General features: G+C 44.6%; 3 protein-coding genes across 12 annotated transcripts in view; 2 read left to right on the top strand and 1 right to left on the bottom strand.

The window, feature by feature from the left end:
• Window positions 1-5,607, top strand: part of SFXN1 (sideroflexin 1) — a 44,138-nt gene extending 38,531 nt beyond the window's left edge. For 6 of the 7 annotated variants that reach the window (XR_009962570.1, XR_009962571.1, XM_062607666.1 and 3 more), the window contains 3 exons: window positions 2,323-2,372; window positions 2,962-3,009; window positions 4,367-4,489. Coding sequence is in view for 5 of the 7 variants with exons in the window: in XM_062607666.1 (XP_062463650.1) it covers window positions 2,323-2,372; window positions 2,962-3,009; window positions 4,367-4,463 (195 nt within the window). In the remaining 2 variants the exon portion in view is untranslated. Of the gene's footprint in view, window positions 1-2,322; window positions 2,373-2,961; window positions 3,010-4,366; window positions 4,490-5,519 lie in introns of those variants that run through there. The other variant, XM_062607667.1, reaches the window with a different exon arrangement.
• KIF20A (kinesin family member 20A) lies at window positions 4,427-12,624 on the bottom strand. The gene is made up of 18 exons (XM_062607662.1): window positions 12,293-12,624; window positions 11,743-11,832; window positions 11,494-11,613; window positions 10,908-11,046; window positions 10,633-10,820; window positions 10,403-10,547; window positions 9,483-9,683; window positions 9,135-9,246; window positions 8,952-9,023; window positions 8,259-8,402; window positions 8,015-8,180; window positions 7,602-7,766; window positions 7,285-7,424; window positions 7,088-7,190; window positions 6,469-6,679; window positions 6,030-6,121; window positions 5,607-5,744; window positions 4,427-5,085 (listed from the first exon to the last, which is right to left on the bottom strand). The coding sequence occupies exons 1-18, from the start codon at window positions 12,452-12,454 to the stop codon at window positions 4,813-4,815; spliced, it is 2,661 nt and encodes an 886-aa protein (XP_062463646.1). The 5' UTR covers window positions 12,455-12,624; the 3' UTR covers window positions 4,427-4,812.
• BRD8 (bromodomain containing 8) overlaps window positions 8,169-19,282 on the top strand; it is a 30,329-nt gene continuing 19,215 nt past the window's right edge. The window contains exons 1-9 of one of the 4 annotated variants that reach the window (XM_062607659.1): window positions 8,169-8,315; window positions 13,571-13,667; window positions 14,537-14,606; window positions 15,600-15,649; window positions 16,720-16,842; window positions 16,980-17,060; window positions 17,521-17,585; window positions 18,090-18,226; window positions 18,654-18,869. In XM_062607659.1, the coding sequence (XP_062463643.1) occupies window positions 13,645-13,667; window positions 14,537-14,606; window positions 15,600-15,649; window positions 16,720-16,842; window positions 16,980-17,060; window positions 17,521-17,585; window positions 18,090-18,226; window positions 18,654-18,869 (765 nt within the window). In that variant the 5' untranslated portion in view covers window positions 8,169-8,315; window positions 13,571-13,644. Of the gene's footprint in view, window positions 8,316-13,233; window positions 13,343-13,570; window positions 13,668-14,536; window positions 14,607-15,599; window positions 15,650-16,719; window positions 16,843-16,979; window positions 17,061-17,520; window positions 17,586-18,089; window positions 18,227-18,653; window positions 18,870-19,282 lie in introns of those variants that run through there. The other 3 variants (XM_062607660.1, XM_062607658.1, XM_062607661.1) reach the window with 3 other exon arrangements.

The raw sequence follows: 19,282 nt of genomic DNA, 5'->3' as shown, positions 1-19,282 counted from the left end.
CATTTTTTCCATAGAAACTTCTGGAAATTCCAACTGACACTGAAGTTTCAGTTTATATTACTGCTCCTACAGCTTCAGCTACTGTTTCTCATGGCTGCTGTACTGTATTAATATCAAAGTTTGTTACACAAATTTCCTCATATATCCCTAAAATAAGCTCCTTGGGGTCTCTTAGTTTGAAACTAAAATACATATTCAAAACTGTTACAAAACTAGAACAGAGAGCTTTTTGGTTGAGTTTGGGTTTGTTTTTTTTTAAGGATCATTCATGAATGTCTTATGCCTTAGGGTCCTCCATACATTCTTAATTTAACTGCCATTTCAGTTTTTCTTTTGAAAACAGGGCTAGCCTTGGAAAGCTGACAGATTTTGAAATCCAACAGTGAAAGGAAGCAGTGAGAAAAAAAGCTGATTCTCTTTATGGCTTTTGTTTGCTTAATTATCATTTCTCCATTTTCTCTGTTCATGCTAACCCTTGAAGATGCCATAAAGACATCTGGAAATTAAATTCTAATTCATCAGGAGCTGCCTTCTTCTGGAGTTAAGTTATAGTTCTCTAACACAGTAAATTCTTCTGCCATCTTGTACTTCTCCGTTTTATCTCTTTGTAGGGATGTACAGCTTGCATTTGAGTTTTGCTTTATTGTTTTACATTGTTCCCTGGGCAACTCAATTCTTAAGATTGACCTCTCAGTCCTGGAGTTTTATCTTGCCATCTTTCTTGATGAGCACAGGCTGGTAGCATTCTTGAAAAATAAAGGCTGTAACTCAGATGAAGTGAAGTGCAAAAATGTTCCAGCACATGAAATAGATGTCGTTCATATTGCCTGTGCTAGCAGACATCTCTCTCAGATCAGTGACCAACTCTGACAGAGGTATTAAACCATCTATTACTTTCATGACACCCTCCAACAACCTTTTTAGTTACGAAATTATATTTGGGATCTTCTGTTAATGTATCTCAGCTCCCACTGCAATGCATAGCATCCCTTTCCCTTAATCCTCCTGAGAGACTGAAGTCATTCACAGTAGTTTGACTTGTGTTCCCAAATACGTGCAATTTACCAGTGCCACGGTCCGACGTCTCTTCCACTGTCAGTCACACCATCTCTTGTTATGAACTCTCCCAGTGTATAAAACATAGAGCATGAGTGAATTTATCTCTCAGCTGACAGCCAAATGAAGGTTTGTTTAATGGAGTGCCAGAACAGCTGCATTCACTCTTTATCTTTTTGCTATTACTGTCTTTTTTCCATTTCTTATCTATTGTTACAGGTTATTGCTGAATTGCACAGTTCCTTCTGCATTCCTTTCTGGATTACAGATAGCTTGACTCCGGGTGGGGGGTAGGAAAAAGAAGTAATCTTCTACATCATTTCTTCTCCCTCAGACTGTGGAGAAAGTTTACTCTTCACAGGCTTGTTTTCCATGCCTCTTCTTCTGCTATGACCTTCTTTAACACCAGGCTTTGTTCCTAAATTTCTTTGTTCTATTTTTGCTCTCAGGTAGTGCCTGTTTCTTGTTCACCAGTTTCCCCTCTAACTTCTACATCTTGAGAAATGCTTCTTGCAGGAAAATAAACCATTTTTTGAGACCATGATCCACTGTAACGTGATTTTAACTCATTTGCTGTTTTATTTTAAAATCAGCTTCCTTGATGTGCAGTTGTGTGTGCACTACTAACCAGAGACACAGATTTTATTGCAGCAACAGACCGTTGCAGCAGTATCGTTTGAATGGGTCTGGTTTTGTTTCATTGGTAATTAACTTCCACTAAAATTCTAACACGGGGGGAATGGATTCCTAAATAGTTTGGACCTACATGAAAAATGTCCTATTTCTTGGTAGATGTTCCAAGTTCTGCAAAAGTTGCAGTAATGAGTAATATGCTAAAAATGCATCCATATGTTGTGTGTTGCTTTCTCAGCTTTATTTTCCCAATCCTTCTACCCTTTTTTCTGTAATAAAAGGTGAACTCTTGCATAATTGGGATTGCATAATTGGGTACCAGACTTGCTACAGGAAGAAGTTCCTATGCATCAAAGTCAGAAAAAAGGGCTAAGAGAGGCAGACAAAACAGTCAACCAGCTGTCCTAGTTCCAAAGGGACACTTACTCAGGATATCAGTGTACATTGGTATCACTGGGAATTTTCTTGTTACTTTTCAAAGGGATTGAACTCTCGAACTGGAGCTCAGCTTTAATATATACTGATACTTGTTTTGCCTTTGTCGTGTCTCTTAGAATGTAAGAATTCCAGGAAGGTGGGAAGGGAGGGGGAGAAAAGATACCCTCCTCACTTTGTGCGCTTTCCTTTCAACAGAGGTATCCTTGGATGAGTGCTCCCATTCAAGTTGGATTAGTTGGATTCTGGTGAGTTCTTTGGGTTGTGTCTGCTATCTTAAGAGATAGTTGAAGGGTTTTTTTTCAGGAGTAGCAGTATTTGCTCTTTCTTTAAATAAATTAAAAAAGGCTACAGCAGTTAATGTAACCGGTAACACCCTATTAAAAAAAAAAAAAAGCCAATAATGAAGAATCTGACAAGAAAAGCAGAGGGAGGGAGAAAGAAAGGGAGTGGCAAAAGGCATGGAGCAGCTTGCTGGAATCTAATCCTGTAGGTTGTTGAATTCTTGAAACATTTGATTAATGGAGAGATGCAGCTGCTGTTGTCTTAATGTTTTATGTTGTCATGGACACCAATGTGAAACACTGGAAGGACATAAAATGATAATTTTATACACATTTGTAAGCATGGTATTGATGCATTTAGTACTACATAGTAGATAAAAGATTTTATAAGGTATAATGCAGCAAGAAACAAAGGTCACAAAGCACTTACTTCGTGGAACTTTAAGCTCACTGTATAAAAAAAAAAGAGCTTTCTGCCTTAAGACCATGTCTAAAGAGTCTGAATTTTCATTTAGTACCCTAACTATTGCAAACCCATTTTTGTCTCCTTTAGTCTTGTGTTTGCCACACCCCTGTGTTGTGCACTGTTTCCTCAAAAAAGGTATGTATTCCTGTTACATCATTCTTAATGTTACACTCCCAGCTGCATGCAAGGTATTGCAAAAACACAAACACATCATTGCCTCCTAGAGCATACAGTTAATTCCCATAAAACAAGTGTGATAAACATGAGAATATATAGAAAAATAACTATGTTACACATCAATAATATATAACAGTAGAATTGGGCTTACTTTGTTTACAGACTCTTAGCAGCTCGAGATACAGGTACATAGGGACAGCAAACAAGAGGTTTGGGTGCATAGTTTAACCATGTGTTCTCACGCCAGGATGTTTGAGCTTGGTAATACAGAGTTAAGAATCACTAGAATGATTCATAAAAAAGGCTAATGTGGTCTAAATAATATATTGACATCCAGTAAGGTTATACTTTGATTAAACAGTCCCATCTTAGTTTCAGCTGGAAACACTGGCCTATACACAGAACAGCACTTAGCTATATGTGCTTATTTGCAATTTATTTATATTTTTCCAGAAAGAATTTTCCATTAATACACAAATAGCTCAGTACTGAAAACTATCTTAGAAGCAATATAGCTGACATCAGACTGAAATCTGGATGGGTTACTTGCAAACATTAAGTTCACACAATATGCAGTATGTAATATGAAGAGGGTTTAAATTCAATTAAGCTGTCCCTCATATTTTAGTGGTTGTCTAAACAGTGCAAGCCTGAGCTAAATCTATTAAAATATTGAGCAAATAAAGTAGCTTTTAACTTCCAGAAAACAATACCCAGTTCTCATCTGATGCAATTATTGGAGTACAGCAAAGCAGTCTGAAATCATCTGCTTCCGTACGTGGCAAAGTAGAGAATGGTGGTAAGCAGCACTAAGCTACCTGGAGATGACTTAACAAACTAGCACAGCAAGTGTGGTACAGTTCTTGATTTTAACCAGGGCTATGCATTTCACAAGATTGGACCTGAAACTATACTGCAGCTAATTGAATGACCTGGCAGATTAAATTCACTTTAAGGTTTGTAAGAGTCATAAAAGTGACCAAAATCAGGCAGTGAGTTAAATAGGCAAATACATTATATTTAATAAAAACACCTTTAAAAAGGTAAGTTTGTATTGCCAGAAACAACTGCAAGCAACTAAGTCGGTTCCTAGCCATCATGGCAGTAGCAACAGCCATTTCTTGACTCTATTGACTGTCCTGCTGCCTTTTAAGCAGGGATTTGTTTGCCCCTGCACTGTGAGCACAATTCCTTCATGAGAAGTTAGCTGAAAACTCTTTTCACACTCCAGGAAGCTTAACCAGATATATCTTCCATCTTACTTTACATTCAAGTGTTTGTTATATGTAACTATTTCACTGTTTCTTTTGCTTAGTTCTATGTCTGTAACACGCTTGGAGCCAGAATTGGAAGCCAAGATCCGAAAGAACAGCCCTGAAGTAGAACGTGTATACTTTAATAAAGGATTATAATTCAAGGAAGGGAAAGTATCTTTCAAGGAGGATCTTGTGACCTTATTTTTGAACTATGTGCCAACGTAGTTGAAGATAAGAGCTCAGTTCAACTTGTCCTTTTGTTAAAAAACTTCGAACATCTCCATTATTTTATATTTCAAGACTTTCTTCGCTGTAGTGTTTAAAATACAAAAGGTCATTTTGTCCACTTTGGTATCAATTAAAAGTTTAACCATACATATCCAAAAATGTTTATATAAGCTCTCAAGCAGCTACAACAACAAACAAGCACACAAAAATACATGCTATTATATTGGATTTGCCACCTATTCCAGTAATAGTAGGACAGGGGTTTCTCCATAAAAAGTCATAGAGCAACTGAACGAAGTTGCCACCCTCTGCCAGCAGCAGGACGGGGAGCTGAACGTGACAGGAGGTTGTGCAGGAAGGGCTTTTTACCAGGAGGTTGATTAGGTTGTAGGTTTTCCCGGTTGGCACAGAACCGTTTCTTTAAGGCAGATGTTGGAGGAGCCTGGAGCTTCTGTACAGTGTGGTACTGTTCTGCAATACAAGCTGCTTTCTTCCGCAGGTCTAGTTTTACCAACATCATGTTGTTCTGGAGTTCTGCCAGTGTTTGGTCCTGAGAAAGGGGAGGCAATAGATATGTATGTAGACATGACATGTTGTCTAACTTCCTGGTTACTGTGAACTGAAGATAAAAATCTGCCTTTGCCAAAATTCATTAACTGGTGAGCTGAATAAGGCCATGTATGAAAGCTTCTACTGTCAACAGTGTGGCAGTTCAATAACAAAATAGTAACAGTAAGGATAGGAAAAAGCTGAATCCATCCTTCTGCAAACATGCTGCCATAGCAACTGTGATAGAGTGAATTGGATAAGGAAGTGAGAACTCAATTCTCCTGCTTTAGGTGTAGGCTGTGAGCTGAACATTAACAGTTTGGGTCTTTTCTGGAGAGTTAGATGTGCAGTCTGACTCAGCCATTGGAAAAAATCAGCAGTATACATCCCTTGGTGTAATAGTATGTATCTAGAGCATGTCATTTTTATTTGCAGCTTCAAGAACCTAGGTTATTCTGCTGATTATGGCAAAGCACATAGAGGAAATCCCCCTGTACAGCCACAATAAAACAGAAACGTTACCTGTCTAGCCAGAATATCATCACATGTAAAGAGGACTTCTCGAAGTTTCCCTGCACTTGTGCTGTGGCAGCACGCTCTTTCTGCAGACTGAAGAGATTCCCCAAGTTTCTGTAATTCTGAACGCAGCAATCTGACATTCTACAGGAAAAAAGGTTCAACATGAGAGCTAGCTTTGACATTGCTGTGCAAGCAAAGCCACCCCAGGGTAATTCAGACATGCAGCACCTGAGGAAGGATCCCATTTGAGGGAGATACACTGGGATCCCAGATTACAGAGCCTTCTGCATCTCTAGTAAAGGTTTTCATACCCATTACATTTTCAACCATTTGCTTAAAAATCTGGAAACAGCAGCTCCAAACACTCTTAAACTGGCAACTACCTTGCCCTGCAAGTGTTCCTTTCTGTAACAGACATGGAGTTACCTTCTGTCCATCCTCCAGCTTCCTGTCTACATCCACAGTAATGGGTCTGGCAGAGGGAGGTGGCTCCAGCAATTTCTGGTACTTGCGCAACTCTAGGAACAGACAAAAAGCAAAGAGCAACAGTACAATCATAAGCTTTCAGTTTTTCTGAAGATTCCCCTTGAGATAAGCTGCCACAGGCAAGCTGAGAAAAGCTTTGCGCAGACATGCACAAGTGTTCCAGGCTGCTCCTTATCAGTTATGCAGAGGAACTTCAGAATTTGAACTGGGATATGATCCTGCCCTAAAGTCCATTTTCACATGAAAATGCAGTGAAACCCAGAATAGTGGTTTCAGGATGTCTGAATCAAGTGTGCTTGCTGATAAAATGTATCTCTAACCCTTTATAAGGGTTGCTCTGGTGTAGTTAAGGACCAGTGTAGCATCATCACTGCCTTACCTGCTGTTGCAGTATTTAACTCTGTTTGACATTGCTCTAGCTTCGCTTTAGTATCTTCCAGCTCGTGTTGCAGAGCACATGAGGTAGCTGCCACTCGCTTTGATCGGCGCAAGCCTTGTCCCAGGTCCTTTTGCTTAGTATCCAGGCTGTCCAATTTTTGTTTTGCTTCCTGCAGAGCAGCTTGGAGCTCCTCGATCTTCTCATCACGCTCCTTGGAAAGCAAGTTTGTTCAAATAGTCAAGATGATCTTAACACAGCTTTCCTGAAACTTTCAGTGTCTTTTCTTCCAGGAGACTTTCACAATCAGACACTTTACACACTGGACCCAGCCTTAGTGCCCTTTCAGTGAAAAGTGTGAACCCATTTTCTGGGAGCCTAATCCACTTTTTTTGCAGCCTCTAGAGATGAGTAACTTTCAGCTTAAGGGATGAAAATCAGAAAACCTAGTCACCTACATAAAGCAGTGGACAAGAAGCAAGAATTGTGGCTCAAGCTATCCAATAATATCACAAAAAGCAAAATGTTTGTTTGCTTAAGTCACCTTCATGGATTCAAGTACCCCAAGCCCCTCCCAACCCCGTGCCATTTTCCTGATATCATTTCATTGCCCTAAACACACCTGGATCATCTCCTGGTAATAGTCAGTGAGCGATTCCTTCAGGTTATTCAGTTTATCCTCATACAGTTCCTCCAGCAGCTCCTTCTGAGTATCCAAATGTTGGCTACAAAGAGCAAACAACTACATGTCAGGGGCTGGCAGTTCTTGGTAGCATAGATCACCCTTAACAAAGGGAGGGAGATCAACATAAGCTGTACCTGCACCACTGCTCCTTCTGCCGCATGTGCTCCAGCATCTCATTGCAGATCTCCTCACGGAGACGCATTTCTAGTTGCAGCTTCTCCTGCCGCTCTTGCACCAGCAGTTCTCGTGCAGCTTCCACTACACGCAGCAAGTCCTGTAAAAAGGGCACAGACCCCATTGCCCACACTGCACAACAGAATTGAACCTTAAATTAGGTAATCCCATATCTGTAGGATAAGGTGACCTAGGTTTAAGATCCTTTAAAGCTGTTCTTGATCCTCTGTCCATGAAGGCTGTAAAAAAAAAAAAAAGAACAAAAAACACAGCCCACCTCCTTCTCATACACAGAGACATCCGCTTCATCCTCACTGTCATCTTCTGATTCCACTTCATCCTTTGCCACTGCCTCTGCACCTTGGCTGGTTCGCCTGTTGTGCTCTTTAATGATTGATTGGATGGATGGAAGTTCCAGCTTTGTGGGTGGTACCTGAACAAGCTGAAGGGGAAAAGGGCATTATTACTAATCCACAAAAGAAGCTGCACAGCCTTTAAGCACAGCACTTTTCTGGAGCCTGTCAACTCTTTCAGTTTAGCAGAATCTGGAAGTACTGTAAAGGCAATAATCCACTGGAAAAGCATAGGGAAGATTTGCAAGCCATCCCCATCTTGTGATGGAAAAGGGCTCACTCTCAAAGAAGCAAGATGTATCCTGACCATACCGTGATCCTGGTCTGTGCTGCTTACCTGGCTAGCAATGGCCGAGAACTTGGCTACATGCAGAGTTTCATCATATGTAGATGCACACTGGTTAATGTTGACAATCATGCAAGAGCGCCCACGTCCAGTGAAGAAACCCTGGAACACACGGGTTAGCTTGCTGTCCCTGAAGGGAACCATGGTCTGCTTCAATCTGTGGGGAGAAACAAGAGTGAGCCCATGGAAAATAACAGCTTCCCTACATCCTCCCTCTAAAATTTTGGATACTCACTTGGACTGCTGGTTCTGGCGGAGGGCAGCAATGCAGCGACCCAGCGTGTGGAGAGAGGTATTGATGTTGTTTGCTTCTTTCATTCGGTCCCCATTTTTCTGGTCTTTGCAGCGCTCTGACCCCGCAAGGTCACACAGGGATAACCTGAAGAGGGCACAGGGGATGTTCACATGAACTACTGGGTTTGTCCTGTTCTATCAAGGTGTAGAATTCAGACATCCTGCAATCCCCTACACCTTGCTCACCTTCCCAGCTTCCCCAGAAGGGAAGTACTTTTAGTGTGTAGTGCTACTGCTGGACAAAAAGGCCTACTCTAGGGGTTACAAAAGGTTAAACCAGCATGAGCTTGCAGTGTCAACTTCGAAGGTCCTTTGCCAGTCCTCAGGACAGCCACTTCCCAGGTACTGAGACAACTACATCCCAGGAAAAGGCATTGGTAACACTCAGATCAGCCCTGCTGCAGGTGCAGTGTTACATTTACCTTCATTCAAAGAGCTTAGGAGCTACCTCAAGTTGTACTCTGCAGTACTCCTCACAAAATTCTTAGTCAGTTCCAAGAAGAGTGGGAACATTTACTCCACATACTTTAAACAAGTCCTTCCTCCAGATATTTCCCATACCCCATATCCATGGCAAAAGGCAGGAATTTGAGTCCACAGAGAACACCTTCAAATCCTAGCGCATAAAACTTACTCGCTGATTTTTGGAACAGTTTCGCTGCCACCTCTTTGCAAGTGCAGAATCCGAATGGAGAAGACACTGTGACTGTGGAGAGACAGGCAGATATTTTAAAAAGGAAACGCAACCTTCCTCAAACGAATTCTGAGAAGCCCTTCAGAACTGTATTTCTGCCTAAACCTCCCTTCCCCTTCAGACCTTCGACTGGAGTTCTGGTTCATGAGGGTGCTGGCAAAACTCTGGTTTTTCCGACCCAGTTTCAGGAGCTTCCAGGCCTCATCAGCATCCCGGACATTGATCCAGTTCAGATCTGGAAAAGGAGGCACACATTGGGCAAGGCAGTCAGGAGACTATTAGCCCCAGCTTCACCACTGCATTTCCTTGCCATTAGCAAACTTAACATTCCTATAAATACAGACATCAGAGACCTCTGATGGGCAGCCATAGAGGGCATCCCCAACACATCACACTGCTAAGCCACACACCTACCCAGTCCCTCAAGTCTCCCTAGGAAGCCAGTAATAAATATCCTTTGGGTAAATGTACCTTTCACATAGGGGTTGCCAGTCTGGTCTTCACAGAGCCGCAGTGTCTGCCTCTTGCGGCTCTGGCCAGATAAAGCTGGTTCTAACAAGTCATAGATTAACTCATTGTAAATCTCAAAGAAGGAGACCCAGATGGAGAACTGCACATCTCCCGTGTTGGTGAGTGAAATGCGGTCCAGGTCAGCCCAGCGAGGGCCCAGCTCTAGAGGAAAAAAACAAAAAGGAGGAAAAAAAGTCATGACTGCAGCTTTTTACAAGTCCAGCCTGAAAGGTTTAGCCAGAGTGAGATGTTTTTCTTCAGCAGGAACACTACCGCTGATGCAAGTTATTCTGTATACCTCTTCTCATTCAGACCTACTCTAATGCATGTTCGCAGGAGGCAGCCTAAAATCTGCTTAAAGAGCATCCTTCTTTGTGTGTAGGGACCTTTTATGTCCATATTCTTGACTCCAGAAGTATAGGATATTTCAACCATGAACTCTTCACAGCGTAAATAACATTTTAATCCTCAATAATCACTCCATGCTGCCAGTACCTTCCAGATGAGCTGGTCATTCCTAGGTTTGAGAGTCTGGGCACAAGCACTCAGTGCAACATGTCACTTCAGCACCTTGCTTTCCAGCTATCCCCATCTCATGGCGTTCAGCTGCTCAATAACCACACCCCTTGAATGAAGTGTTGTCAAATAACTACATTTCACAAGGGCTGGTTATTATGCAGCAGTGAATTCTTTGTACGTATGTCTTGTCAACATACAAAGTTCTTCAGCCGTAACATCCTTATCTTTCAAAGGGAAAACTGGCAAAACAACAGCACCTTTGCTCCTTTATACCCATAACACAGCATCCAAACAGCCATCACTCTTTCTTCCCCTACCCTCCAATAAGAAGCAGGTAGTACCCAACAGGCTTCCAGACATACCTTCTGTCTGGCTGACATCTGAATGGTTGGTGAGCTGGCTAGATGAAGAGAGGCCAGCCACTCCACTGTCAAAGCTGCCACTGGCAGTGGCCTGGAGCTGAGATTCAGCACTGTGACTCCTCTTCATTGGTGTTAACAGCTCCTCCTGGAAGGAAACAAAGAACACGAGCATGTATGCTATGACATCATCCTTCCCCTTGTATTATTAGACCTAAAGGCCAAGCGCTTACCTCCCACAGACCTCCCCGCAGCATGGTCTGTTTCTTGGTCTCTTCCATTCGCACCTGCTTGCTGTCCAGCCAGATCACCTCATTGGAGAGGAAGGGCTTCAGATCCATGCCTTTGTATAGTCGGTCCCCCACACTGTTGAAGATGACCGCTAAGGAGCGAGGCAGAATCCCCCCATCTTTGTTGCTTCCTGAAGCAAGAACAGCAGCAAGCTAAGGATTAGCATGTAGAAGCAGACAACTCCTTCAACAGGCTCCTAACACCTAGTTTTCCTTACCCTGAATAGTGTGAGTCTTCCCTGAATTGGTGATGCCATAGGTGTAAACCAGCCAGTTCTGCCCATTCAGTACATCCTTGACCACCTGCTTCATTGTCTCATCAAAAAACAATTTCTGCCCCACATCTGGTCCAAAGATCTGCAAACAATACATGAAAAATGGCTTCATGTAGACCTTTCCTATCTTTTGACTGCTGATAGCTGTTCAAGTAATATTATGTAGACCTTTGTTCCTTTTACTAGCCCCACATCACAAGAAACAGACCCACCAGTAATTCCAGTCCAGACCACTAAAACAAGCTGTTCACTTGCTTAATGCAGTAATATCTGATATCACTATAGCCTCTAGTGTGTTTGGAGTCTCAGGAGCAAAACAAGAACTTTGTATTTGCTGCCAAAAAAGTTGTCAGGATCAGCTTAAAAAGAGAAAAACTAAGGAAACAGTGACAGAAACAAACAGAAGGTTGTTCAAGCCTACACAGTTAATGCAGTGCATTAGAATCAGTGCACATTAATGAGCCAGCTTTCAAGCTGTAAGGATGGTTTAAGCTCTGAAGACTTCCAGGTGAATTGTCCCAGTTACTACCTGAGTAAAAGAGAACCTGTGTGCTGCTTGTCCCACTCCACGTTCTGTACTCCGCATGGTGAAGGAGTCCTTAGGGGCTTTTAGAAGAAGGGTCTCCGGATTCTCAATGCAGACACAGCCCTAAAGAACACATAAACCCCATCATCACATTGGTTTACAAGAGGCCTTAGCATAGGCAGCAAAGGATAGTCCACCTCCCAGCAAGCACACAGGCAACCAGCTCAGAGACTGCTTCATTCAGTGTCTTACCTGGTCTTCGCCTTTTTCCAGTTCTGTAGATTTCAGAGGACGAACTCTCAAATAGACCTTTAATTTTCCATCACTGTCTTCAGCTACAGGCTGCAAAAATCAGCACAGGTTAAGCACAGCAGCCAGAGAGGCAGTACACAGCCTCCACCAAAACACTACAGGAACCACAGCACGGAACACACAGCTACCCCAACTAGTGCTCAATAACTAATGGACACTCCTCTATCCCAAAATCCCCAGCAATACCATAAGTTTTCTTAGGCATTTCCAGTCACACCAGTGTTTCTTTTAGCTGGTGAATTAGACCAAGAACTTGAAGACGTGACAGCAAAACCAGTGGCCGGACAAAGTACCACACTAAGAGGAATCATGTGAAGAGGCACTTCATAGTGCAGTGCTCATAACAGGAACTGCTCCCCCAGAGCAGCATTTCATCTAGCCTCTACTGAAAAGTATCTGTTGGCCATGCAGCACAACACCATTGTACAGACACACGGCAGCCACAAGTCAAAACACTGCCCTGCTTGTGACTTTAAAGCTCCAACCTCACCTGCTGGGAGCCCTCGGGATTTGGAGAGATGGCAGAGAACTCCGACAGCAGGTCCTTGCGCACATCAGCCCCAAACCCTGTTGTTGTGGATTCAAGAACAGGGGAAGCTGCTGCAGCATCATCATCAGAGAACAGCCCTGGGGAGGCAAGTGCTTGCGCCATGATGCCTCCACACAGCTCCTGGAGAAAAAGGGGCACAGTGAGCACAGGGCGATGTTACAGCATGACTCCAAACTCTGGTCCCCACACGTACACCCCACTACATAGTCTGCCACCGCTGCCACATCAGTCTGTCCCCCACAAGCATGAGCTGCCAAAAGGAACCATCCTTGCACACACACCAACACAGGATGCCGCTGCAAATGCACACACGGACCGGACCTCTCGCACGTTCAGACCGCCACATGGCGTCCAGTAGACATAACACGCACAGACCACACACGGCCCCACGCAGGCTGCACTCCACAATACCCCCAGAGACCACCGCACAGGCACAGCTTCTTCCGAGTTACACAGGGCTTAGCCCCAGCCCCAGCCCCAGCCCCAGCCCCAGCCCCAGCCCCAGACCCAGACCCAGACCCAGACCCAGACCCAGACCCAGACCCAGACCCAGACCCAGACCCAGACCCAGACCCAGACCCAGACCCAGACCCAGACCCAGACCCAGACCCAGACCCAGACCCAGACCCAGACCCAGACCCAGACCCAGACCCAGACCCAGACCCAGACCCAGACCCAGACCCAGACCCAGACCCAGACCCAGACCCAGACCCAGACCCAGACCCAGACCCAGACCCGCTGCTCCAGCGCCCACACCTCGCGCTCACCTTCTCCGCTCGGTGCCTTCTGTTGGGGTTTCAAACCTCGCCGCCAGCCTGCTCCGCCAATGGGAGCCCGCACCTGCCCGGCCGCCAATCAGAGCCCGTCGTGCGGCAAGAAGGGGCGGGGCTTGGGCGCTCCACCTTCTGCGCGGCTCCCGTCGGTCGTTGCGTATGGCTCCGCCCTGCCTCACCTCGGGCGGAGCGAGCAAGATGGCGGCGGGGCCGGGCAGTGAGTGTGGGGTCTGTCGGGAGATGCGGTGGTGGAGCGACGACGGCGGGGCTGGGGCGGGAACGGGGCAACGGAACGGCCCGAGGGGAACCGAGCGGGAGGGGCGGTGCTAACGGTGGTGCGAAAGGAGGGGGCCAACGGACCCGGGAGGGGTGGGGCTGTGGCTCGGGAGGGGCGGGCCGGACGTCTGGGGTCGGCTGCGCCGCTAAGTCCATCCCTTCCCGCCAGAGCACAAGCTGCTGAGCGCCGGCCCTACCGAGCCTTGGTCCATCCGCGAGAAGCTCTGCCTGGCCTCGTCCGTCATGAGGAGCGGAGACCAGAACTGGTAAGCGGGTGGTGAGGACGGTGGCCCGCTGTGCCGCCGTATATGCGTGGATATGGCATTCCTGGGATTGTGTGGGGTGCCCTAGCGTGGCTTTACACTGTGCTGGTTCTTTGCCTGACAGCTTAGTTCTTACACTTGTGCTTTCTGTTCAAAACAAAGATGGGGGCATTAAAGGTGAAAGTATTAGGAGCATACCTGGACAGTGTTTTTGCTTCTTTTATAACCCCTGCATAAAAACAGAAGTGTGTTAAACAGAGCAAAGAATGAATACTGGTAGAGGTTGCCCAGAGAAGCTGTGGCGGCCCCATCCCTGGCAGTGTTCAAGACCAGGTTGGATGGGGCTTGGAGCAGTTTGGTCTAGTGGAAGGTGTCCCTGCAGTGGCAGGGCGTTGGAGCTGGAGGAGCTTTAAGGTCCCTTCCAACACAAACCATTCTGTGATTCAGTGTTCATAAATTGGAAGAAGTGAGTTGTGGTCAAGAAGAATATTTTGTAACAGATTTTTGTACACAGCATTTGAACATGGAGCTCTGGTTTGCTGCCTTTTTGCTTCACCAGGGTAAGGTTTTTGTGAAACATAGTGGTGTCATCAGAAGCTAGAAACTTGCTTTTCAAAGCAAGGGAGTGAAACTGTTGTTTATGTGGAGCAAGCAAATATTCTTGAGTCCAAGGGCTGTACTTGAATAATTTCTAAACGTAACAACTTAGCAAGTTCATTGTATTCATAAATACTAGGGCTATTCAGTGATGAATAAATAAATAAATAATGGCTATTCAGTCATTGAATGTCAAGACGGGTCAGGGTGTTTTCTCTGCATGTTGGCTGGGGAAGAAAGTAAGTTGACAGTGATTTGCCATTTCTCTCCTGTAGGGTCTCAGTCAGCAGAGCTATCAAACCTTTTGCAGAGCCAGGTCGCCCACCTGACTGGTTTTCCCAAAAGGTAAGGTACTGACATTTGGATCTTGGAAAAGGTGAATTCTGCATGGGATAGTTAATACAGCTGCCCAAAAAAATGTATTTCTTGCTTAAAAAAAAAAGAAAGCAAAATTATTTAAAAACAAAAACACAAAACCCCCAAAATGTTGCTTGCATCATGTTAAATACTTTTTCCTATTTCTGAAATGAAATCTGAGCTTACAGTGCAGTTAGATAAAGTTAAGGAAAAGACAAGAATGATTAAAGACATGAAACAGCTTTCTTGTAAGGGATGGCTAAGTAAGGTAGAATCCCTTATGTAAGATGATGTTACAGGAATATGACAGATGCCTGGACAGTCAGAAGTGGCGTGTTGAGGATCAGTAAGAATAAATAAAGTTTTTTATAGTAAAGATTTAGAGGCTATCAGGAGACTACTAGGAGGCAGGTTTGAAGCAAACCTAAAGAGATTGTTCTTCAGCAGGCATGTAATTAAGCTGTGGAATTCCTTGCCCCAGGAATTTGTGGATGCCCGTGTATTTTGATGTTTGGTATCCTGTTGTTTGGGCAAGCACCTGGAATTTTTGTTGCATAAAGAGCTAAGGGAGGAGAAGTTTGGTGGTTTAGGTTGCTAACTGTTCCTGTTAAACTGTGAAGATGGCCTTGATAGAATTATTTGTCTTCTCCACTAAAACATTTTTGGTTCACATTCACAGACAGAAACGTTGTTAACAGCTACAGCTTCCCTAGTCATGCTTGCTTTGATTTCTAAACTGTTAGATGGGAGCATCTGTTCTTTAGCTTTGTTTTGAAGATCAGCCTGGGCAGTGCTAGAGTAAGAGAGTGAATACGCTATGCTAAATTATAGCCTGGGGGAGACTCTGGAGAGCGCTGTCACATGCCTTCATAAAGTGTTAGACCACTGCAGAAGGAGTAGTATGTGCCCTTAGGGTTTGTTGATAGGTGTTTGCTGCAGCTGACTCTTTAGTGTCCTCTGACTTTCTTTGTTTTCTCTTAGCACTGTGCATCTCAGTATTCAGAGCTCTTGGAGACTACAGAGACCCCCAAGTAAGTATAAAGTCTGGCATGAGTGCAGTCTGCAGCAGTTTGGGGTAGACTTGTCAGTTCTTAAGCAAAGCACATGGTAGTGCTCCTCCCAAAAGGAGTGTAAAGCAACAAGGAGATGCAGTCACAACTGGCATGGGTAGGATTCAGGATATGGCAGATGGGAAGGATTAACAAGCCCAAGATGTTCCTCAGAAGATGCTTCCTGTATCTTTGTCTTGTCTCCTCTTTTCTTCATAAGTATTTCAGTATTATGTGGTTCGAAAACTGTGTCCTTGTTAGTGTCTTCCATATGGCCCTGCTGTTGTTCCAGTACATGGCCGGAAAACTGGGGCCTCTCTGCCACAGCTGAGTCAGTCACAGCATGCATTTGTGGACTTATGCAGAAAAAAGGAAACATTTATTTGTCTGGAATAAAACTCTACATGTTAGTCTTACTGATCAGAAGCTTTGCACATAAAATCATCACTCAGAATAGAGGTAGAAAAGACAGCAGGAGCGGGAAGAGGAAATGGTTTTTAATATGTCTCTGTTTTGCAGTAGTTTCTTACAGTTTTCTTACCAATGCTATCACTACAGCTTTATGGTCTCAGATGTTTCTTACTCCTAACTCCAGGAGTTTTGTTTTGGGACTTCACATCAAATTAAATCAAATGCAGGATGTTTAAAAGTGGTATTTGTTTGTGGTAGTGCTGAATGATCTTCAGCACTAGAATTGCAAAGACAAAAGGACTGACTTATGGAGGGTCAAAAAAATAGGTGTTTCTTCATGGGTAGAAAGAAACTTTTCTGAAGCGGAATGATTGATTTTTTTGCACGTTGAGAATATGCAGTGGTTTTGCATCTTTGATCTATTCCTGAAATCTCTAACACTGGACACATTGAAGAATTAGGGTGGGGGGGGTTTCAGAAGAGATTGTTTAAACATTGAGCTGTCCAACATCATTTAAGGCAAATTGGAAGAGGTGGATTTTTTTGTGTGCGTGTGTCAGGAAGGACAGGCAGCAGCCACTTATGAAAGGAGGTTTTCTGTATTTCATGTCTGAACTGGTTTTGGTTTTCTCTTATTCTAGGAGAAAACGTGGTGAGAAGGGAGAAGTTGTGGAAACTGTGGAAGATGTTATTGTGAGGAAACTGACTGCAGAACGAGTTGAGGAGTTGAAGAAAATCATTAAAGAAACACAGGAAAAGTACAGGTATGTGGCAGAGGAGTTGAGCTGCGGTGCATCCAAGAGCCCTGTTTTGGAAAAGTTGCCTAAGTGGGATGGTGCTTGGGATGAAAATGCCACTTAGGGTGTATTGTTCAGTGATAAGTAAGATTTCCCTATTACAGGCAACTCAAGAGGGATGCAGAGCTGATCCAGGCTGGACACATGGATAACAGACTGGAGGAGCTATGCAATGAAATTATGATGTGAGTTATTTAATTATTTCCATGTTACGCTTTCTTCTGAGTTTATAGTTCTCTGACACTGTTAGCTGTCTCTTGCTCCATATACTTTGGATTAAGAGAAATGGGGCAGCTGGGCTGATGCTTTGGCCTCTGAGGGTGGACTTAGATTAGCCTGGAGGGCACCAGGTTGTGTGGAGCATGGTTTGAAATGTATCAATACAGAGCTTGCTGGTGGCTTGCAGCATCATGCGTGCCTCCTCCATTTTGATAATCAGCTGGCAGTGAAATTTTCTGCCGACTGTGTTGTTCTCTGACTGGCCTCTGACTCTGCCTTCCTCCTCAGAGGAATTGAGCCTGAGACCACAGAGGCAGCTCATTGTTATCTGGAGATAATGGGGTGGGGTTCAGAAAGCTTGTTGCAGAAGAGGAACTAAGGGGAAGTGGGATGCTCTGTGACAGTAGGCTTTGGTTCTGTATGCAGAAAGAAAAAACTGGAGGAGGAGGAGGCAGAAGTCAAGAGGAAGGCTACAGATGCTGCTTATCAGGGTAAGCACTTTTCCCCAGAAAGAGATGCATATATTCATAAGAGCATTTGGGAAATATTTAAATCTTGTTAAGACCTGTTGGGAGGAATTCCTTGACCCTGGAGTTGGAGAGAAAGAATGTATTTTCTTTCCAGAACCACATTTGTAGCAAGGCAAAATGCAGAGACATTTGAGAAAGGAGCAAGTTCTGTAGAAAAGGTATACCTTAGAGAAAGCAGGACTAGCAATGAGCTTTGTGAGTGTCAGGCTTTTTACCCCTTCAGTTTTCCCTATAGTTTTACTATTGTCTGAAGGGAAAAGGAAGACAGATTTGTTCTGAATATTTAATTAATTTATAGCTCATGGGGCAGTTCAGTGAACTAACCTGTCTGTGGTGTGGTGCAAGAAATTCCCACAATACAGATTGTCTTCCTGGGGTTCTTTAAGATGAAGTCAGAGGTTAACTCTTAGGGACTGTCCAAGTTGGCGTCATGGAATCTCACTGTTCTTTTCTATTCTCTTCCAGCTCGTCAGGCCATTAAGAATCCACAACGACGGTTGACGAGTGTGATGGTTCGCTCCCCTGCAGGCTCAACCTCCCCAGGGGGAGACTATGCTCTGGGAGATCTGTCTCAGCCTGCTGTGGATGAGGCCAGTCCAGGGGTAAGGATCCTTCTCATAGTAAGAGAGAAAGACCAGTCTGGGACATAGAGCTCTGCATCCATTATGGAGAAGGAGCCTGTGGAGATGCCCTTGCCTTGTTTTGCAGACTTTCTGCTGTGGTAGTGCTGTAGTGTGGTTGATGTACACTGCTGCTACGTGCCCTCTTCCATGTCTGTGATGATCAGGTGCCTGGATCAAGGGCTGTGTTAGGGGCATCAGTGGGTTGGCCAGGCAGTCTTCAGTGTGCCTGGGAAGTGGCACTACAGGGCAGGGAAAGGGTGAAAGCATATGCCTGGAGTAGGTGCAGTGAGTGAATGGAGTAGGTGTCTGTGGTGTGCTGGATCAATGCTCTAGGGGGAAGGAGCAAGTGGGGCTAGTCCGTGTGGTGGAGTGTGGCTTTGAACAGTGTGGTTTTTCTCTTTCTCAGGTCACTCCAGGGACATTGCCCAGCACCCCAGTTGCCTCCTTCATTGGAATCCCTGACACCCCTCCAGGCTCTGCTCCCCTGGATGCCCCCATGACCCCAGTCACTGATGATTCACCCCAGAAAAAGATGCTAGGACAAAAAGCAACTCCGCCTCCTTCCCCTCTGCTCTCAGAGCTGCTGAAGAAGGGCAGTCTCCTGCCCACAAGCCCCAGGCTGGTATGGAGCTCTCTGCTCATATATGCAAAGGCTTTTTTTAAAGCATACAGGTTTTTTGTGAGAGTCCCAACAGAAGTGATAGGTGAGCAATAGAATTATTCCTGTGAGCCACAGAGTGGGACCCTTTCCCAGCAGTGCTATAGTTCAGGACTGCAGGCAGCATTCAGCACATGGGACTGGCTGTCTCCCTCAGTTGTAAGGAGTTGGAGTTGCAGGCTTTGCTAGAGGAAATCCTTCTCCCCAGGGGAGGAAGGATGTTAGTCAGCATCATCCCAGTCAGCCTCCGTGGAGGTGTTCTTGATTTCTACTTTGGGCTGGGCTCACAGTTCTTTTACATCTTGGCCTAAAGTTGAGTTTCAGTATCTGTAATGGATCTTAGGATAGGAGTAGGGAGTCCTTTAATGGAGTTCATG

The sequence above is a fragment of the Pezoporus occidentalis genome, unplaced genomic scaffold (assembly GCF_034315485.1).
Source record: "Pezoporus occidentalis ecotype Australia unplaced genomic scaffold, CSIRO_AGI_Poc_V1 ctg124, whole genome shotgun sequence".
In the NCBI taxonomy this organism is placed as follows: Eukaryota; Metazoa; Chordata; class Aves; order Psittaciformes; family Psittacidae; genus Pezoporus; species Pezoporus occidentalis.
Note: the sequence above shows the minus strand (reverse complement) of the source record. Positions and strands in the feature narration are given on the sequence as shown.